The sequence below is a fragment of the Myotis daubentonii genome, chromosome 9 (genome assembly GCF_963259705.1).
Source record: "Myotis daubentonii chromosome 9, mMyoDau2.1, whole genome shotgun sequence".
In the NCBI taxonomy this organism is placed as follows: domain Eukaryota; kingdom Metazoa; phylum Chordata; class Mammalia; order Chiroptera; family Vespertilionidae; genus Myotis; species Myotis daubentonii.
The window spans coordinates 14,057,437-14,076,648 of record NC_081848.1 but is presented as its reverse complement, the minus strand read 5'-3'; the positions used below and the strand labels follow the sequence as shown (position 1 = coordinate 14,076,648).

The 19,212-nt window shown below is 45.2% G+C and overlaps 1 protein-coding gene across 1 annotated transcript in view; it reads right to left on the bottom strand.

Annotated features, from left to right (window-relative positions):
• CUL5 (cullin 5) overlaps positions 1–18,919 on the bottom strand; it is a 104,683-nt gene extending 85,764 nt beyond the window's left edge. Inside the window, exon 1 of the mRNA XM_059707979.1 lies at positions 18,387–18,919. Within this exon, the coding sequence (XP_059563962.1) occupies positions 18,387–18,410 (24 nt within the window). The 5' untranslated portion in view covers positions 18,411–18,919. The remainder of the gene's footprint in view (positions 1–18,386) is intronic.
• Between the last annotated feature and the right edge of the window lie 293 nt (positions 18,920–19,212).

Genomic DNA, 19,212 nt, shown 5'->3' with positions numbered 1-19,212 from the left:
AAAGGACAGAACAGACAGCATCCAGAACCACAGGAAGGCTGGCTGAGTGGAAATTCTACAACTAGGAGGAAAGAGAATATCATACCAGACTCAGAGGAGGCATAGTGCTGAAGTGAAATACTCAGGTGCAGAGTGCGCGCGCGGAGCGGGCTGGAGGCGGAGGGCGCGGTTGTTGTTTTCAATCGGGAGGGAGTTTCAGACTCTGAGCTCCAGATCCGGGCGAGTCTCTGGGGACCCAGACTCAAACGGGAGAAGCGGGATTGTCTGGCTTCGGTTGGAACTCGAAGGCAGCTTTCTCTCTGAGGTTTGCAGCCATTGCGGGGACTCTGAGAGGCAGAGCCCCTGGGGAAGGAACTGAGAGCAGCCATAACTGCTCGGTCCGGCCAGCCCTGTAGATCCCCTGGGACCCGCCCCGCCCAAGCCCTGCACAGAACCATTTGCCGGATAGCCTCAGGCAAAGGCTAGATTAGCACCGCCCTAGAGATCCAGCACAGAAGCCCTCCCACTGCAGACACAGCGGACTCTCATAGTCAGTTAGCCTGGAGGTCAAATCACCCCCGGTATTGCCGACATCAATCAAGGCTTAAAGGCAACAAGACTGCGCACAAAGACCACTTGGGGGTGTACCAAGAAAGCATAAAAAATGCGGAGACAAAGAAACAGGACAAAACTGTCAATGGAGGATATTGAGTTCAGAACCACACTTTTAAGGTCTCTTAAGAACTGTCTAGAAGCCGCCGATAAATGTAGTGAGATCCTCAAGAAATCTAATGAGACCCTTGATGTTGTGATAAAGAACCAACTAGAAATTAAGCATACACTGACTGAAATAAAGAATATTATACAGACACCCAACAGCAGACCAGAGGAGCGCAAGAATCAAGTCAAAGATTCGAAATGCGAAGAAGCAAAAAACACCCAACCAGAAAAGCAAAATGAAAAAAGAATCCGAAAATACGAAGATAGTGTAAGGAGCCTCTGGGACAGCTTCAAGCGTACCAACATCAGAATTATAGGGGTGCCAGAAGATGAGAGAGAGCAAGATATTGAAAACCTATTTGAAGAAATAATGACAGAAAACTTCCCCCACCTGGTGAAAGAAATAGACTTACAGGTCCAGGAAGCGCAGAGAACCCCAAACAAAAGGAATCCAAAGAGGACCACCCCAAGACACATCATAATTAAAATGCCAAGAGCAAAAGACAAAGAGAGAATCTTAAAAGCAGCAAGAGAAAGAAACCCAGTTACCTACAAGGGAATACCCATACGACTGTCAGCTGATTTCTCAACAGAAACTTTGCAGGCCAGAAGGGAATGGCAAGAAATATTCAAAGTGATGAATACCAAGAACCTACAACCAAGATTACTTTATCCAGCAAAGCTATCATTCAGAACGGAAGGTCAGATAAAGAGCTTCACAGATAAGGAAAAGCTAAAGGAGTTCATCACCACCAAACCAGCATTATATGGAATGCTGAAAGGTATCCTTTAAGAAGAGGAAGAAGAAAAAGGTAAAGATAAAAATTATGAACAACAAATATGCATCTATCAACAAGTGAATCTAAGAATCAAGTGAATAAATAATCTGGTGATCATAATAGAATCAGGGACATAGAAAGGGAATGGACTGACTATTCTTGGGGGGGGAAGGGGTGTGGGAGATGCGAAAAGAGACTGGACAATAATCGTGCACCTATGGATGAGGACAGTGGGTGGGGACTGAGGGCGGAGGGTGGGGTGGGAGCTGGGAGGATGGGGGGAAAAACTAAGAGGAACAACTGTAATAATCTGAACAATAAAGATTCAATTAAAAAAAAAGTACATAGTATCTTTATTCTCAATAGTAAAAAACTGGAAACAACCCAATATCCATGAACAATAGGATGGATAAATTGTGGAACAGTCATAACAATGAACTACGGTAAAGCAAGAAAAGTTTAACATGTAATAATGCAGATGAATCTCATAAACATAATGTTGAGCAATGAAGTCAGACACAAGAGTACTAACTATGCTCGTGAATAGGCAAAACACAACTACAATTATCAGAAATCAGAACAGTGATTATCTTGGGGAGGGGATAGCAAGATAGAGGCAGGGACAGGGCAAGAAAGGGGCTTTTGGGGGTACTGTTAACATTTTATCTAGATAGGGTGCTGATTATACAGGTATGTTAATTAAAAATGCCCGATTAGAGATCATAATACAATTATTTAAAAATTGTCATGCTGGTGTTGTTCATTTAAATCTTGTTGAGTTTTTAGTGCTGCATTTAACTGGTAAATCTATTCATTAATTATTAAAGATCTAGTGAAAAAATAAAAAAATAAAAGAACCAGTGGCACGGTGCACAAATTTATGCACATTAAAAGGAAATTAATTAGAAGAAGTATCTTAATATCACTATTTACCCTTTCTCTATAATAGAAGTGTCAGAGCTGAAAGAAAATTAGTAAGATATATATGAAAATAATATATACATCAACACTAATAAAAGACAAAGATGCTAATTGACCATACCTTTGCTACACCCTAAGCCACGCCCACCAGCCAATCAGAGCAACTATGCAAACTAACCCAGCCAAGATGGTGGACGGCAGCCACAGAGCTGGAGCAAGCAGGAGGCTTGGTTGCCCGGGTGATGGAGAAAGCCAAGCTTCCCCCCTGCTCTGAGCCAGCTGTAGCCTCCTCTCACGGCAACAAAGTTTCAATTATAGAAGACTAATAAATCCCAGATACCTGCTTCCAGCCAGCCTCCACTGGGAGCTTGGGTGGCTGGGGGGTTGTGGCCAGCCTGCAAACAGCCATCAGCCCCTCACCCAGGTTGGCCACACCCTCATGGGGTGAGGGTCCCCACTGGGGGGCTTAGCCAACCTGAAAACAGCCCTCAGCCCCTAACGCAGACTGGCCAGACACCCCAGCAGGACCCCCTACCCTGAAGGGGCTGTGGCCAGCCTGCAAACGGCCATCAGCCCCTCACCCAGGATAGCCAGGCACCCCAGTGGGGACACCCACACTGAAGGGGCTGTGGCCAGCCTGCAAACAGCCATCAGCCCCTCACCCAGGATAGCCAGGCACCCCAGTGGGGACACCCACACTGAAGGGGCTGTGGCCAGCCTGCAAACTGCCATCAGCCACTCACCCAGGCTGGCCAGGCACTCCTGTATAATAAGAGGGCAATATGCAAATTGACCCTAACAGCAGAATGACTGGGAATGACTGGTCACTATGACACACACTGACCACCAGGGGGCAGATGCTCAATGCAGGAGCTTCCCCCTGGTGGTCAGGTCGCTCCCACAGGGGGAGCTCTGCTCAGGCACAAGCCAGGCTGATGGCTGCCAGTACAGCGGTGGTGGGGGGAGCCTCTCCCACTTCCTCAGCCACACTAAGGATGTCCAACTGAAGCTTAGGCCTGCTCCCCGCTGGCAAATAGACATCCCCCGAGGGCTCCCGGGCTGCCAGAGGGATGTCTGACTGACAGCTTAAGCCCGATCCCCTAGGGAGCCGGCCTAAGCCAGCAGGTGGTCATCCCCAGAGGGGTCCCAGACTGCTAGAGGGCACAGGCCTGGCTGAGGGACCCCCGGAGTGCACAAATTTTTGTGCACAGGGCCTCTAGTTGATTAATAAATAACATGATATAGGAACAACAGACACAATATAAAAACAAAAACATGCTATAAAAACAACGAAGACATGATATAAAAACAACAAAAAATGATATAAAAACACTGATAAAAACAATGACTGATAAATTGATTAAACTTATTCTAATATCTCCCTGTATACCACATTAAGAGTAAAAACACTTTCAGAGTGCTTGAATAATTTCCCTTATGATGAAGTATTTACAACTTTAACGTCACACGCTCTTCAAACTTGAGAGAAAGCAACATATAACTGACCATGTCTGAAAATGGGTTCAGGTAGGGGATATTCCTAGTCTGTCTAGAGCAGTGGTTGTCAACCAGTGGTCCATGGACCACTGGTGGTCCATGAGGTCCAAAAGGTTGGTGACCGCTGGTCTAGAGTTTGTCCTTGTGATTTATTAATAGTTATCGCAAATGCTGACATCACGGGAAACTGTCTTCGAATTAATTTAAATGGGAAGCCAGTGTCAGACGGGGACAAATCAATTCTTGGAATCAGAACAACCTCTCCTCCCACAGATCCTAGTAATACTTCAGCTTCAATTATGTTAGGTCGCAATCTTTTGATAATAAATCTAATACCATTACAAAGACCCCATTTACTATTAAGATTTCTCAGTAGTATCACCATTGCTCCTACTTTCAATTTTAATTTATGAAGCTCGGGAATGCCCGAAGGAGTAATACTATTAAGAAACTCGATGAGAAAATTTTCCTTTTTGGCATCATCCATTGAATCAATGGAATCATCACTCAAATGGTATGTTGTGCTAACAGTTGGTCTTCAGATACATTCTGTTGACAACACCAGCTTCTTTTGGCTTCAGAGGTATACTGTGCCAATAGTTGGTCTTCAGACATATTCTGTCAATGATGATGCTTTCTTTCAGCTTCAGAATGTCAACAAAAACAACCAAATTCACAATAGACAATGAAAGATCGAAACACACATGTACGATTGGTGCCAGCTAGAGCTTTATATGTATCGTGCATGTGCGAGTCAACGTTTATTTTTAAATTGCCAGTGCGCATCATATGTACTGGCCAGTTGGTCGGTCAGACGTACGTACAGTTGGTCACTTAGCCATATATATGTGTGTGTGTGTGTGTGTGTATACATATATATGTATATATATTCTGAACTAAAGAAATGTACAGCGAGTTTTACATTTATACATATCAAGAATATTGTACTAGTTTCTTTCCTTCCTTCCGTCCCTTCATTCCACTTTCCTGAATAATTCAGTCCAAAAGCCAGATTTCTCACTTCCAGAGAAGGAAGTTACATATATGGAAAAGGAAAAGGATAGAAATCAATTTATTGAATTGAGACGAACTCATGGGTTTCAATAATACAGATAAAGAAATAAGTATAGGGTGTGTATGTGTATGTCTAGTTCAGTCTACTGAGAGGGTCTGCAAGGAGTGACTCCCCAGTAGACATTAGCATACCTAGCATTCAGATTTTGATTTCTCAATACCCTATTCCATGAAAAGGCTTCTTAGAGAACATGCTAGTTCCAAGGTTGAGTAAAGTAAGAAAGTATTCAATCTAAGCAAAATAAGTGATAGTAACAATTTGTAATAGATAATACAATTCTTTGGTGGGAGAATGATAGCCATTGGCTACTGACATAATCATATTCAACTTCTACAAAGATCATCTATAAATTCACTGAAGGAAAAATTGAAAGGGAGTCTAGCAAAAAGCTACTACTATGGGGCAATAGATGATTATGCTTAAAACTGAGGCAATGAAACAGAAAGGAAGGTGTTAATGGTAAGAAGGTGATGAAGCAGATTTTGTAAGAATAAGATTATAATGTAGCCACTTGCCAAATGTGTTACCTTGAGTAAATTACTTAAACTCTTTCTCCTCCAGTCTCATCTATATACAATGGATATAATAAGTATATATTTGAAAAGGCTGTTATAAGTATACTAGAGGCCCGGTGCACAAAAATTTGTGCACTCGGGGGGAAGGGGGGGTCCCTCAGCCCGGCCTGTGCCCTCTCGCAGTCTGGGACCCCCCGGGAGATAACGACCTTCTGGCTTAGGCCTGCTCCCGGGTGGCAGAGGGCAGGCCCAATCCCTAGGTGCAGCCCCTGGTCGGGCTCAGAGCAGGGCTGATTGGGGAGTTGGGGCGCCGCCCCCTGTCATGCACAGAGCAGGGCGGATCGGGAGGTTGCGATGCCACCCTCAGTCACGCTCAGGTTAGGGCTGATTGGGGGGTTGGGGCACCTCCCCCTATCACACTCAAGGCAGGGTCGATGGGCAGGTTGCGGCGCCACCCCCTGTCACGCACAGAGCAGGGCCAATCAGGGGGTTGGAGCACTGCCCCCTGTCACTCACAGAGCAGGGCCCATCAGGGGGGTTGGGGCTCCGTACCCTGTCACACACAGAGCAGGGCCCATCAGGGAGTTGGGGAGCTCCCCCCTGCCATGCACAGAGCAGGGCCGATCAGGGGGTTGGGGCACTGCCACTCTCACACTCAGGGCAGGGCCAATGGGGAGGTTATGGCTCTATCCTGTCACACACAGAGCAGGGCCCGTGGGGGGGAGGGGTTGGGGCGCCGCACCCTGTCACACACAGAGCAGGGCCGATCAGGGGGTTGGGGCACCGCAGCCTGTCACACACAGAGCCGCAGGGCCATCAGGGGGTTGGGGAGCTCCCCCCTATCAGGCACAGAGCAGGGCTGATCAGGGGGTTGGGGCGCCTTCCCCTGTCAGGAACAGAGCAGGGCGGATAGGGAGGTTGTGGCCCCGCCCCCTGTCACACACCGAGCCGCAGGAGGATCAGGGGGTTTGGGTGCTGCCCCCTGTCACGCTGATCCCGGTGCCGGGAGGCATATTATCCTTTTACTATATAGGATAGAGGCCTGGTGAAAGGGTGGGGGCCGGCTGGTTTGGCCTGAAGGGTGTCCTGGATCAGGGTGGGGGGTCCCCACTGGGGTGCCTGGCCGGCCTGGGTGAGGGGATGATGGCTGTTTGCAGCTGGTCACACATCCTTCAGGGTGGGGGTCCCCACTGGGGTGCCTGACCAGTCTGGATGAGGGGCTGAGGGCCGTTTTCAGGCTGGCGGGTGACTGAAGCTCCCAACAGCCCCCTTTTTTCTTTTCTTTTTTATTCTGGGCCAGCTTTAGCTTGGAGGCTTGGCTCCAGCTCTTAGGCCTCCGCTGCTGAAAGCAGGTTTCTGGCCTTTGTTTACCTTCTGTATTTGAAACAATGTTGCGATCCTGCTGGCTGAAGCTGGGCGGACTAAAGCAGGTTTCTGGGGTTTTGTTTACCTTCTATATTTGTAACATAGTTGCTTAGAGTTGCAGCTCAGAGGCCTGCAGCGGCAGGCGGGGAACGTTGGAGTCCTCCGTCACTGAAGCAAGCAAGCCTCATGTTCGCTTTAAGCTGCCTGGCTGCCGGCCGCCATCTTGGCTGGCAGTTAATTTGCATATTGCCCTGATTAGCCAATGGGAAGGGTAACAGTTGTACACTAATTACCATGTTTCTCTTTTATTAGATAGGATATGTGTGAAATGTTCAGAAAGGTAGTTGACATAAAGAAACATATAGTGTTGGCTATCATTATAATACTAGAGGCCGGTTACCCAAAGAGATTCGTGCATTAGGCCTTCCCTTCCCCTGGCTGCCGGCATTGGTTTTCCTTCGGCACCCAGGACCCAGGCCTTCGCTCTGGACGGAGCCTTCAGTCTTCGCTCTGCCACTTCACCCCTACGTATGCAAATTAACTGTTATCTTTGTTGGGTTAATTGCATACTCTCCTGATTGGCTGGTGGGCGTAGTGGAGGGACGGTTAATTTACATGTTTGTCTATTATTAGGTAAGATTAGAACTTCCACTGCTTCTGCTTCAATAATAACAAGATTTGGTGATAATGAGATGTGGGACTGAGAGAAAGAATGTTGAAAATAACACAAGCAATATTAAGGCCTTAAGCTCTCAAATGACTAGTGTATAGTCCCCCTCATCACTTGTACTCCCCACTGCTTTTTACTTAACACATTGCAGACAGATCATGAGAATTCTCACTTCATATTACACAGTGTTTTACAAAGTATCATACTTTAAAAAGATATTAGCTTGCAAGAACATGTAATAAATAACTTTAAAATGCAATGGGTATTTAATTTTAAAGCATGTCTTTAACATTTAAGTAAAACGTTTTTTTGTACTCATTCAATAGAAACTTATCTGGCCACTGGGTAAAGTTAGCAATAAAATTACTGGTCCACAATGTGTTAATATCACCTTCATAGCGCTGAGGGGGAAAAACCAGTGTCAATTTTCTCAGAAACAATTAAGGAGAGAGGATGAAAATAGTAAGAAAAAAAAATGATGAAAGAAAAACATGTGAACGAAAGTTCAGCTCCCTTTACCTGCTCTAATCAGCATTAAAAAATCAGGATGTCTTAATATAAAATGTTGCTTGCACAGACTCAAATAAAATATATTAAGCTTTATCTGAAAAGTATTACCTAATGAAAGAATAGTTAAAAACATCACAGTTGCAGGTTCAAGCCCTGGTCAGGACACATACACAGAACAGCAAATTGATGTGTGTCTGTCTTTCTATCTGCACTGACCACCAAAGGGCAGATACTCCAACCGGTAGGTTAGCTTGCTGCTGGGGTCTGGCTGATTGGGACTGAGCGAGACTTGCCGGACATGCCCTGGAGCCCTCCCGCGGCCCCTCCCTGGCTGGCTAACCTCCTGCATCCCTCCCCAGCCCCAATCATGCACCAGTGGGGTCCCTTGTCCTGGCATGTGACCTCTCACAATCTGGGATCCCTCGGGGGATGTTGGAGAGCCAGTTTCAGCCCCATGGCAGAACGACCGGTCGCTATGACGTGCACTGACCACCAGGAGACAATCGCTCAGTGCAGGAGCTGCCCCCTCGTGGTCAGTGCACTCCCAGAGGGGGAGCACCACTCAGCCAGAAGCCAGGCTCTACAGAAGCACTAAGGATATCCAACTGACGGCTTAAGCCCGCTCCTCCCAGGAGTGGGCCTAAGCCATCAGTTGGACATCCCTCGAAAGCTCCCAGACTGGTAAAGGGTGCAGGCTGGGCTGAGTGACTCCCGCTACCCGCCGAGTGCACAAATTTCGTGCACCGGGCCTCAAGTCAATAAATAAGAAAAGACAAGAAAAAGACAGATTGACAGTAAAGTCCCACAATCACTTCTCTGAAGCCATGGTTATTTAAAAAGCAACAAAACAACTGGCCCTGGTCAGTGTTTCTCAATGGTTAGAATGTAGGCCTGTGCACCGAAGGGTTTGCAGGTTCGATCCCAGCTAGGGCATACACAAGAAGCAACCAATGAATGCATTAATAAGTGGAATAACAAGTTGATATTCCTTCTCTCTCTCTCCCTCCCTCCCTTTCTCTCTCTCTCTCCTCTCTCTCAAATCAATAGATTAAAAAAATTTAAAAACAAAACAAAACCAAAAGCCCTGGCAGGGTAGTTCAGTTGGTTAGAGCGACCTCCCAATACACCAAGGTTGTGGGTTCCATCCCTGGTCAGGGCACATACAAGGAACAGCAAACTGATGTTTCCTTCTCTCTCTCTCCTTCCTCTCTCTCTCTAAAACTCAAATAAGAAAAAAATAAATAAAACAGATTGACAGTAAAGTCTCACAATCTCTTAGTTGTAGCCACTGTTGTTTAAAAGCAAACAACAAACAAACAAGACATGCATTAGGAATAAGTTACAGAAAAAGTTCAACTTTTTATAATGTGTTTGGAGTGTGGGAGGTGTTATAGGCCAGTAATGAAAGATGCAATATGGATCTTTCTAGAATAGAGTACTACTTAAAAAAATCTGCACACCTCCCATCAAAATTCAAGAATGCTTTTTCAAATAACGAGTTAATTTACAATTCTACTTTATTCAGTCCCAAGAAGTAGATATACAATTGCTTATGTGGAGAATTTGATACCATGTTAAAAAACAGGAATGCTTAAATAAATACATACAAATAAACAAAAACACTGGTTTGTAAAATTTTTTTTTTAAGTATTATTATAGATTTCAGAGAGGGAGGAAGCGGGGAGAGAGATGGAAACATCAGTGATGAGAGAGAATCATTGATCAGCTGCCTCCTGCACGTCCCCCACTGGGGATCGAGCCCACAACCCGGGCATGTGCTCCCTGACCGGGAATAGAACCATGACCTCCTGGGTCATAGGTCGACACTCAATCACTGAGCTACGACTGCTGGGCTAAAATGTTTTAAAAGTAACATTATCATTTTTTAATGACTCACTTACTTTGAAACAAATATTGACCTATTGGTTTGCCTGAAAATGTCCAGAAATTCCTAGATAATATACAGAACAAAACATACCCCATCAATTAGTAGGAGCAATATTACCACAATATTGTCAACTGTTGCTTTTAAGAGAAAATAAAGAATGAAGTTATTGTCTTGGTCGATGGCTCAGATGGTTGGAGCATTGTCCCATACATCAAAGGGTCATGGGTTCGATTCTAAGTCAGGGCACATACCTAGGTTTCAGGTTCGATCAGGTTGGGGCCCGTATGGGAAGCAACCTGTCAATATCTCTCTATCTCAAATAAATAAAAACACACACATATCCTTGGGTGAGGATAAAAAACAGTAGTTATTATTGCTGTACATCATCATGCTACATCTTCTTCATGACAAAAGTGCAAGGAAAGTTACGGTGAAAGGACAAGTTGAAGGCAAGACAAGAAATAATAATATCTATAGCAATTATTTTCTGTCCTTTGTATTTTTTCATGCCCATAACATTTTGACTACAATACAAGGAGTTCAGTTGTTTTAAGATCTGTATTTGTTCCCTTTTTGAAGTTTCTAATCTATTGATTACAGATTATATCCATGATGGCATTCTAATAACTTACAAAAGGAATCCAATTTGTATATTTTAAGTCTCTCAAGTAAATTATGAGGTTCGCTATTTGAATGTGTGGGTTCTCATATTGTCTATGAGCCACTAGTGCTCCCAGTTATGTGATTTTAAAACCACATTTGCAATCCCCATTAACCAAAAGAACCACAAACTACAGGATACATTTGAATACTGGCAATTCTATGTTCCAGCCACACAACCTTCTTAAAGGTGTTCCTCAGCCCAGACATCGTGGCTCAGTGGTTGAGCGTCAACCTATGAATCAGGAGGTCACAGTTCAATTCCCAGTCAGGGCATATGCCTGGGTTGCGGGCTTGATCCCCAGTGTGGGGCTTGCAGGAGGCAGCCAATCAATGATTCTCTCTCATCACCGATGTTTCTATCTCGCTCTTCCTCTCCCTTCCTCCCTGAAATCAATAAAAATGCATTTAAGAAATGGTTTTCCTCAAATATGCCAAGCTCACCACTGCACCTCAAGACCTCTGCCTAACATGCAGATCATTCAGGGCTAAGGATCAATGTCACCTCAGAGAGGGCTTCCCAAACCAATCCAAGAAAAATGCTCTCTCACTGTCTTTTCTGCATATCCAGAGCCAAGGTCATGAGCTGGTAGAAGAGTTGCTTTAATTTGCTATGAGACTGACATTTTGATTCAGACTAAAGAGTACTTTTTAAGAAGACCAGAAAGCTATGGGATCTGACTAAAATGTGTTCTAAGCAAGGAAGGAAAATTCAACGGAACATAGTTGAAAGTGATATTTAGGGTAAAAAATAAAATTATTTTCTGCTGTAAATAAGTAAAATAGTGCCCCATCTTCTGAACACTCTTGATTATATTGTTTTCAACACAGCCCTCATTGCTACAAAACCTACCCAATGTGTTACTTACTTCTTTAACTTGTCTGTCACATAGTATTGAGCACAGAGTAGATGCTCAGGTATTAGTGGAATGAACAACCCCCCGTTATACAGATCAAATATCCTCAATATTACTTGTATGTACTCCATGTATTATGACCAATGTTTTAACCTGAGCTGTAACTTGGTTTGTTTACAAAGCCTATCAGGCACCAGTTTGCTTTACCTACTATACTGAGGCAAGAGGCAAATGGCTTTCTGTAACACAGCTGAGTTCACCAGTCTCCTAGCAAAACACCTAAGAAGAAACATGTCTTTGTCTTTCCTATCCTTCTCTGTCCACCAGATAGAAGCCTAGTGTCCTCTTGATGCCTTCATGAGTCTAAAATGCTCTTCTAATTCATGAAGTGACTGATCTCTCAAAGTTTATCTGGAACTGTGACTTCCTGTTAGTAGCTTTAATGAATATACATCATTTCTAGATTATGGTAACTATTCACTCACTTATTTTCTCATACCATGAAAAATTTTCACACATTTATCACACAGTTTTACAGTATGTGATTTGATCCATTATTCCCACTCTACCAATAATCAACATACACCTGAGTTTGTTTTCTCCCTAGGCTGTGAGTGTCAAATGTAACCATGTCTCCAGGACAAGACACTGGAGTGAGAAGGCAGCCCAAGGATCACATCACTCTTAGATGCCCATTCACGAGGGTAATTTCCATTAACCCAATGAAACCCGACAAGTAAGGTTCTAAATAAAGGAGGCTCTTATCTATGTTTAAATAGACATTAAAAAGAATGTTCCAGTTGTGTATCTTAACTACATTCATTGACAACATTCAAATCTTGGTATCACATCCATATTCCTGGCCAAGCATGTTCCTGACTCAATGCCTTCACATTGGCTGTTCTGTTCCTTCCACCTGAAACTCCTCTCCCAAATATGCACTTGGCTGTTCCCTTGCTTCATTCAGATCTCGTCTCACTTATCTCCTTACAGGCCTTCCCTGATCATCCTATCAAAAATAATACCTATCACTCTCTATCCTTTACCCTGATTATTTTTCCTCAGAACATTTATCACAACCTAACCTTTTAGTATACACTATTTGCTTATATGTTTATTGCCTCTCTTCCCCACAAAAATGTAAGTTACATTAAGGGTAAGTATTTGTCTACCTAGATAGCCATTGTCCAGTTGGAATTAGAAAATGCTTGTTGAAATGACTTTATTTTCCACAGACTTAAAGACTCCTGTTTGGTTTCAATGAACATGGTTTCATTAGCACCAATGCCCTTCAATCATGGCCACCTCACAAATCAGATTCTGAATACACACATCAGAGAAGTAATGATGAGTAACAGGATTTACATGTGATAGCCAAGAAGAGATTGAGGGCCTAACAATGTATCTGATCACGTATTTTTCATTATTCATTCTCTATGGAACTTTATTTCAACTCCCTAGTCCAGCATTAAAGACCTTTCACAATCTAACCCTCACTTTCCTTTGCATTCCTGTCTCTCACTGTTTCCCATATTCTGGGTTACTGTACTGCAAAGATTTCAGGAGGACCATTCATACAGAATGCAACGCAGCATGCAGTCCTGCTACAAGGTAGCCATACTGATCTAGTCTCCATTCCTGCCAAATTTTCTGCTAATCACCACCTACAAACAGCCTACCCATTCTTCAAAATCCAGCTCCAATGTTTTCTCCATAAAACTTTCCTTGATCATCCACCAGAAAGGATCTCTGTCTGTGAGGGATCTTAGAGCGCACAGTAACACTCCTGAAGTTTCTGCCTTAGAGCAAATCATTCGTATTTTTTAATCTTTTTTAGTATATGGTAAATTCCCAAATAGGCTGGACATTGTCTACACATCTTTGTTATCCTTCATGATACCTTGCACACATATCTGATAAAATTATTTTAGCCCTGGCTAGTGTGGCTCAGTTGGCTGAGCATCATTCCACGCACCAGAAGGTGGCAGTTTGATTCCCGGTCAGGGCACATGCCCTGGTTGCAGGCTCAATCCCTGGAGGGGCACGTGCAGGAGGCAGCCAATTGGTGTTTCTCTCACATCGATGTTTCTCTCTCTTTCTCTCCTTCTCCCTTCCTCTCTCTCTCAAGACAATAAAAAACATATTTTAAAAAATTATTTTAATAATGAGTAAATTCTACACAACTCTGAATCACTCCTATGCAGAAGATGGTTAAGGCATCAACAAAAATTAATGAAGTCCTGGCACTAAAGGGGCTTAAAATCCAGAAAGAGAGATATGTAAACAGATCCTATAACTAATACTCAAGGCATAATGTAAGTACTAGAAGAGACTGATGCAGGGCTACGGTTGTGCAAAGTAGGCAACAATTAATTGCAAATGAAAGCACTAAAAGAAAGGAGGTATTTTGGCTAAGTCTTAATGAATAAATAAGATTTTAATAGGCAAACACTGAGGGGAGGGGGGATTCTTGATAAAAGAAACATCAAACATAAAGAGTCTTAAAGGCTCTAGTATGCTAGTGAACCAAAAATAACCAGCCAGGTAGACAGAGAGAGGGAGAGAAAGAGGGAGAAATGTGAATATGAATGTGTTATTATGGAGAAGACCCAGCTGGAAGGGTATCTAAGAGTTTGAACCACCAAAGGTATCCGAGCAGGAAAGTTAAATGGTTAGTACTGGTTAGTTTTGGACTAGAGCTCACAACAGAGTTAAGAGATAAAAATCGTGAAATCATGGGAGTTATGACTGCCCCCCCCCAAAAAAAGAAAGTACAATGATAGGAAAGGGCTAAAGATTAAATATTGAGAAATAATTACATTGGGGAGGAGAGAAGAAGAGGGAAGTCAGTGAAAAACACAAAGAGATTTGAAAGATAGGAGATCAAGAAGAGAATGTCATAGAAACCAAAAGGGAAGCAGATGTAGTAATCTACAATATCCAGAAAGAGGACGAATGTCTGAGAAGGATCTTATTTGGCAGTGCGGAGGCTGCTGGACCCCTTAAGACTAATAGCTTCAATATAACTGTGTGAGGGCAGGAAGAGAGCCAAGTCACAGCAAGTTAAGGGAAAAGGGGAAGAATTACAAAGCAGCAAGTGGGGGCTGCTTTTCTAAGAACTGTGACAGTGAATGGAAAGAGAAGAAAGAACACAAGTTTGAGGGCAAAAAGAGCACAGGGTAAGCTTATATGAGTAGTTACATGAACTTTTTTTATTTCCCAAGAATAAAGGAGATTGAAACACAATATCAGGAGACATGTTGCCAGGTCGTAGGGGTGAAATGAAGGCAGAACAAGTGGGAGAGGGCAAAATAGAAGGTGCCTTGGAAAAGAGAACATAGGGAAAACCAGAAAATTTTGTGGTATTGACCAAGGAAGTTAAAGGCACTCCAAATAGCTTGATAAAGTAATGTGCCAAGAATTAAATGGGGTGATGCTCAGCAAAATAAGATTTAAACAATTGCTATTCGGAAAAGGATACTCAATTGGAAATGAAGAAAATAGGCACCAAGGAGCTAGATGGTAACTGCAAAAATAAAGGAACAAGCAGCATTAAACGTTAAAACAAAATTTTCAAGTAGTAATATTAAAGTTATAAACTCCCCCAAGCAACTGATAATCGAATGTCAAAATGTACAGCACAAATCTTGTATTATCCAAAAGATTTCCAAAATCCAGCAACAACCTACTTTTTTTAAATTAAAAAAAAAATTTTTAATTGATTTTAGAGAGAGGAAGAGGAGGGAAGGAGAGAAAGAGAAACAGTGGTGTGAGAAAAACAGATGGGTTACCTCCTGCATGTTCCCCCAAACCCAGATCAAACCCGCCATCTCGTTATGTGCCCTGACGGGGAAACGAACCTGTCACCTTTTTGGTGTGTGGGAGCCACTCCAACCAACCAAGCCACATTGGCCAGGGCAATAGTCCACTTTCTTTAAATAAAGAATACAATTGTTATTACAATCAAAATCCAATATTTAAAATAAGTAGGTGATTTTTATTGTAAGTTTCATATCAAAGTTTTGAATCAGTCATAACATATTAACTATCCTTCTGAAGTCTGTCATCCACAAATTCAATAAACTTAATCCAAGTTACTGATAAACAGAAAGAGGACATTTTCCTCCAGTCGGACACTAAAGGCCTCCCTTCAGGGTTGATGACAGCTTAGTGGTCACCAGTCTGGAAGTACAGTTATTTAACTGATAATGAATCACATTCTAACCGAATTCTTATCCAGCTCTCATATCTCCATTTCGACCACAGGACGTGCTAATTCTGTCCAATATGCTCTAGTGAAGCTCCGGCTGGATGGCTCAGTTAGTTGGAGCGTCATCCCACACACCAGAAGTTGTCCGATTGGATTCCCGGTCAGGCACATACCCAGGTTTTGTGAATGGCAGGCAACCGATCGATGTTTCTCCCTCTCTTTCCCCCTTCCTCTCTCTAAAATCAATAAAACGCTTGCTCGCGCGCACTCTCTCTCTGGTGAAATCTAATTGCACAATGTGTAAAGCATTTTTCTAATGAACCAGTCTATTAATTGTGTCAGAAAAAGGAAATGAGGTGAATCTGGCCATACCCTAGCCAGCCCTATCTTTATTCAAGGTACCACCAGCCTGGAATTTAAATGATCCTATGAATTATGTTATGGACCCTGGTCCCGGTCCTCGGCTCCAGCCTCCCGGGCTTCCCTTTAAATACGTAAATTTTTGAAGGAAAAAAAAAGTATACTTTTGGTGATACAGATAAAAGAATTAAATGTCTCTTTATAGTGTCCTTTATATTATGTTAGTGGAACGTATTTAAAACCACACACTACTAAAAATAATATTTAGAAATTATTTTTCCCTCCTGCGAGTCATTAGCAGTGTTCCAAAACACTGTTTCTTTCCTCTTATTTATAAAAGTTGTTGAGTCACAGAACTTTTGAATCCTTGTTATCTTTTTAACCTAAACACGAAGTACTCGTGTTCTGTACCTTCAGACAGTTCCTTCACTGGGCAGGTGTATGCTGTAGGTGTAGACTCATCATCTCGACAAGGTAAGGACTTACTCGTGTTGACTGAACCAGCTTCAGATTTAGTATATCTCCTCCAGTCAGTCCTTGGCAAGGCTTTGAATGGGGGCAAATACAGCAACTCGCTCTTTTCCGAGAGAGGATTTTTTTGGGGGAAAAGACCTTGTTGTATATGTGCAAGCAATCAAGTCAGGAATTCACAAAGAATCAGGAACCCAATCGTTTCTTGGAGACGTTTCAAATAATGACGAGATAGCACTTCTTAGTATATTGCATGTGGGTGCACTAACAGTCGTCTTTAGAAGCAAACAAGTGTTCTTTCTGAACTAAGATATTAGGACTTTGCTATACTGTTCTAAGAGCTGAATAGGACGGGTTACTCAATGCCCATGAATTGTTTTTCCTAGAGAAACAGCCCAGAGTAGCAATTCTAGTGATTTCTGTGTATTGCATACTCATTGCCAGTCACTGTTTTAAGCATTTTACACTCATTCAACTCAACCTTCACGCTATTTAACAGGTGCTATTAACAGTCCCATTCTACGGATGAAGAACCGGGCAGAGAGGGCAGGAAACTTCCCTAAGGTCAAACAGCGTCCGAAGCAGCCCACACTGTCCGGCTCTGGACCCCTCCTCCCTTTCATTTAAAAGAACACACACTGCCTCTTAGGTTAGCAGAAATAGGTCCACCTTTGGAGTCAGTCCCCCCTACCGGGCGGTCAGTAAGACCTGCGAGGGGTGTCAGGATACGCTAACCCACTTTCCACCCAGCTGCTCCCTATATCCATCCACACCGTCCGACGCTGACCCGGGCGAGGAGCCCACCCTTTGCACCCAGGCTCCCCGAGCTCATCGCACCCCCATTGATTTCGGTGTCAGTGGTTCTCAACCTTCCTAATGCCCCGACCCTTTAATACGGTTCCTCATGTTGTGGTGACCCCCAATTTCATTGTTACAAATTGAACATCATTAAAGCATAGTGATGAATCACAGAAACGGTATGTAATGATATGTGTGTTTTCCGATGGTCTTATAGGCGACCCCTGTGAAAGGGTCGTTCGACCCGCCCCCCACCCAAGGGGTCGCGACCCACAGGTTGAGAACCGCTGGGAGACTTTCCAGGCACAAGGCTCCTCCTGGGAACACACGCACAGGACAGACAGACTCGAGGGGCCCCGTCGTCTTCTTCCTCCTCCTCCTCCCAACGCGGTCACCGGCGACAGAGAACCTGCCCCTCTGGGCCTAGCTCGCCTTGGCTCTCCCAGATACAGAAAACTTAACTTTTAAGCCGTTTTCTTTGACAAAGGTAACGCTTCCAGGCCAAGCCCTACAACGAGGCAGCATTGCCTCGGTCCTCATCTGCAATGGGTTGGGGCGCAGTTTCCGAAGGAAAAGGGGTAGCCCGGGCGCGGAAGAACCGGGGGCCGATCGCGGGCGAGGACAGCGTGCAGCCGAGGGTGGGGTGGGGTGGAAGCACCGCCGTCCGACACGGAATCCGGGCGGAGGACGAGGACAGAAACGGAGACCCACGTTGGGCAGCGTTTCCTCGGATTTTCCTCGTATGCACCTTACACCCTCGTTTCAGAAGGAACGGAGACCCCAAGAGTAGCAACTGCCTGGCCGGTCGGGGCACATGCACTTCCTTTCATCTCCCGCCCGAGGCCACAGCAGGTCCCCCCGCCAGCATCACCCCCGTCAGCACGCAGCCCGGCCTCCCGCACACCGGTCAACGCGCCGGAGGGACACCCGGAGCCTCTCGACCCCAAGGCCGGAGACCCGCGTCCCGGTCCGGGCCCCGGCCGCAGCCTCCCGGGCTTCCCTCCCGTGAGACACCGCCCACATTTCCCCTCCGGAACCTGAACCGAGCCTCTCCCGAAAAGCTGGACCCAGCGGTCACCGAGTGGAAGCCAAGCGGGCCGGAGGGTCTTACCTTTAACAGATTAGACGTCGCCATGTTCCTTCAACTTCGAGTCTCGCGAGACGGCGCGCGACTTCGTGGCGCTCGGGACCAGGCCGGAGCCGGAGGCCGCGGTGCCCACGGGGCCGACGGGCCCAGCGGGCCGCACCGGGTGCGGCGGGAGCGGGCGGCCTGCCGACGCGCGGACCTCGTCCCAAGTCCCTGGAGCGTTCTCACTGTCTCCCCTACATGGTCACCGCAGCTGCCCCACACGGAAGAGCTCATGCAAACGCTCAGGGCGGCCGCTCCGGCGAACAGGGAGAAGGTAACGGGAGCCGACCTGAACTGGAAGAGGAAGCATCGGCTCCACGAGCTTCCCCACGCCTTCGGGTTAGCCTGTGTGGCTGCACCCGCGGCGGCCACCGGCTCCGAACTTAGCTGGGCTTAGGCCCGGCAGCTCGGGTTCCTCGGCCGCATCACGTGACGCGGCGGGCGGGGGCGGGGGCGGGGGCGCGCTCGGGAGCGAGCGTGGGAGCCTGGAAGCCTAGGTGGGCCCGGCGGCGGCGAAGGGGCGGGAGCGCGCCCTCTGCTGGCGGGACCGCACATCTTCCCTCATCCGGCGCCCCACATCCCGAGGTACCTTATCCCGAATGAAATGCTTTTCACAGCTGTTTTCAACATGAACTGGCACGTAGCAGCCGCCCAGTAGATATTTGTGGAATGAATGTATGAGTGGATGAATGCACCAACGTACTAACTATTCTATTCAAGAGTGCCCGGCACTGAAACCTATAAACGATGGCTCAATCAAGGTTAATATTATTAACCTTGGATTTCCTGAAGGCACATTATATTAGCA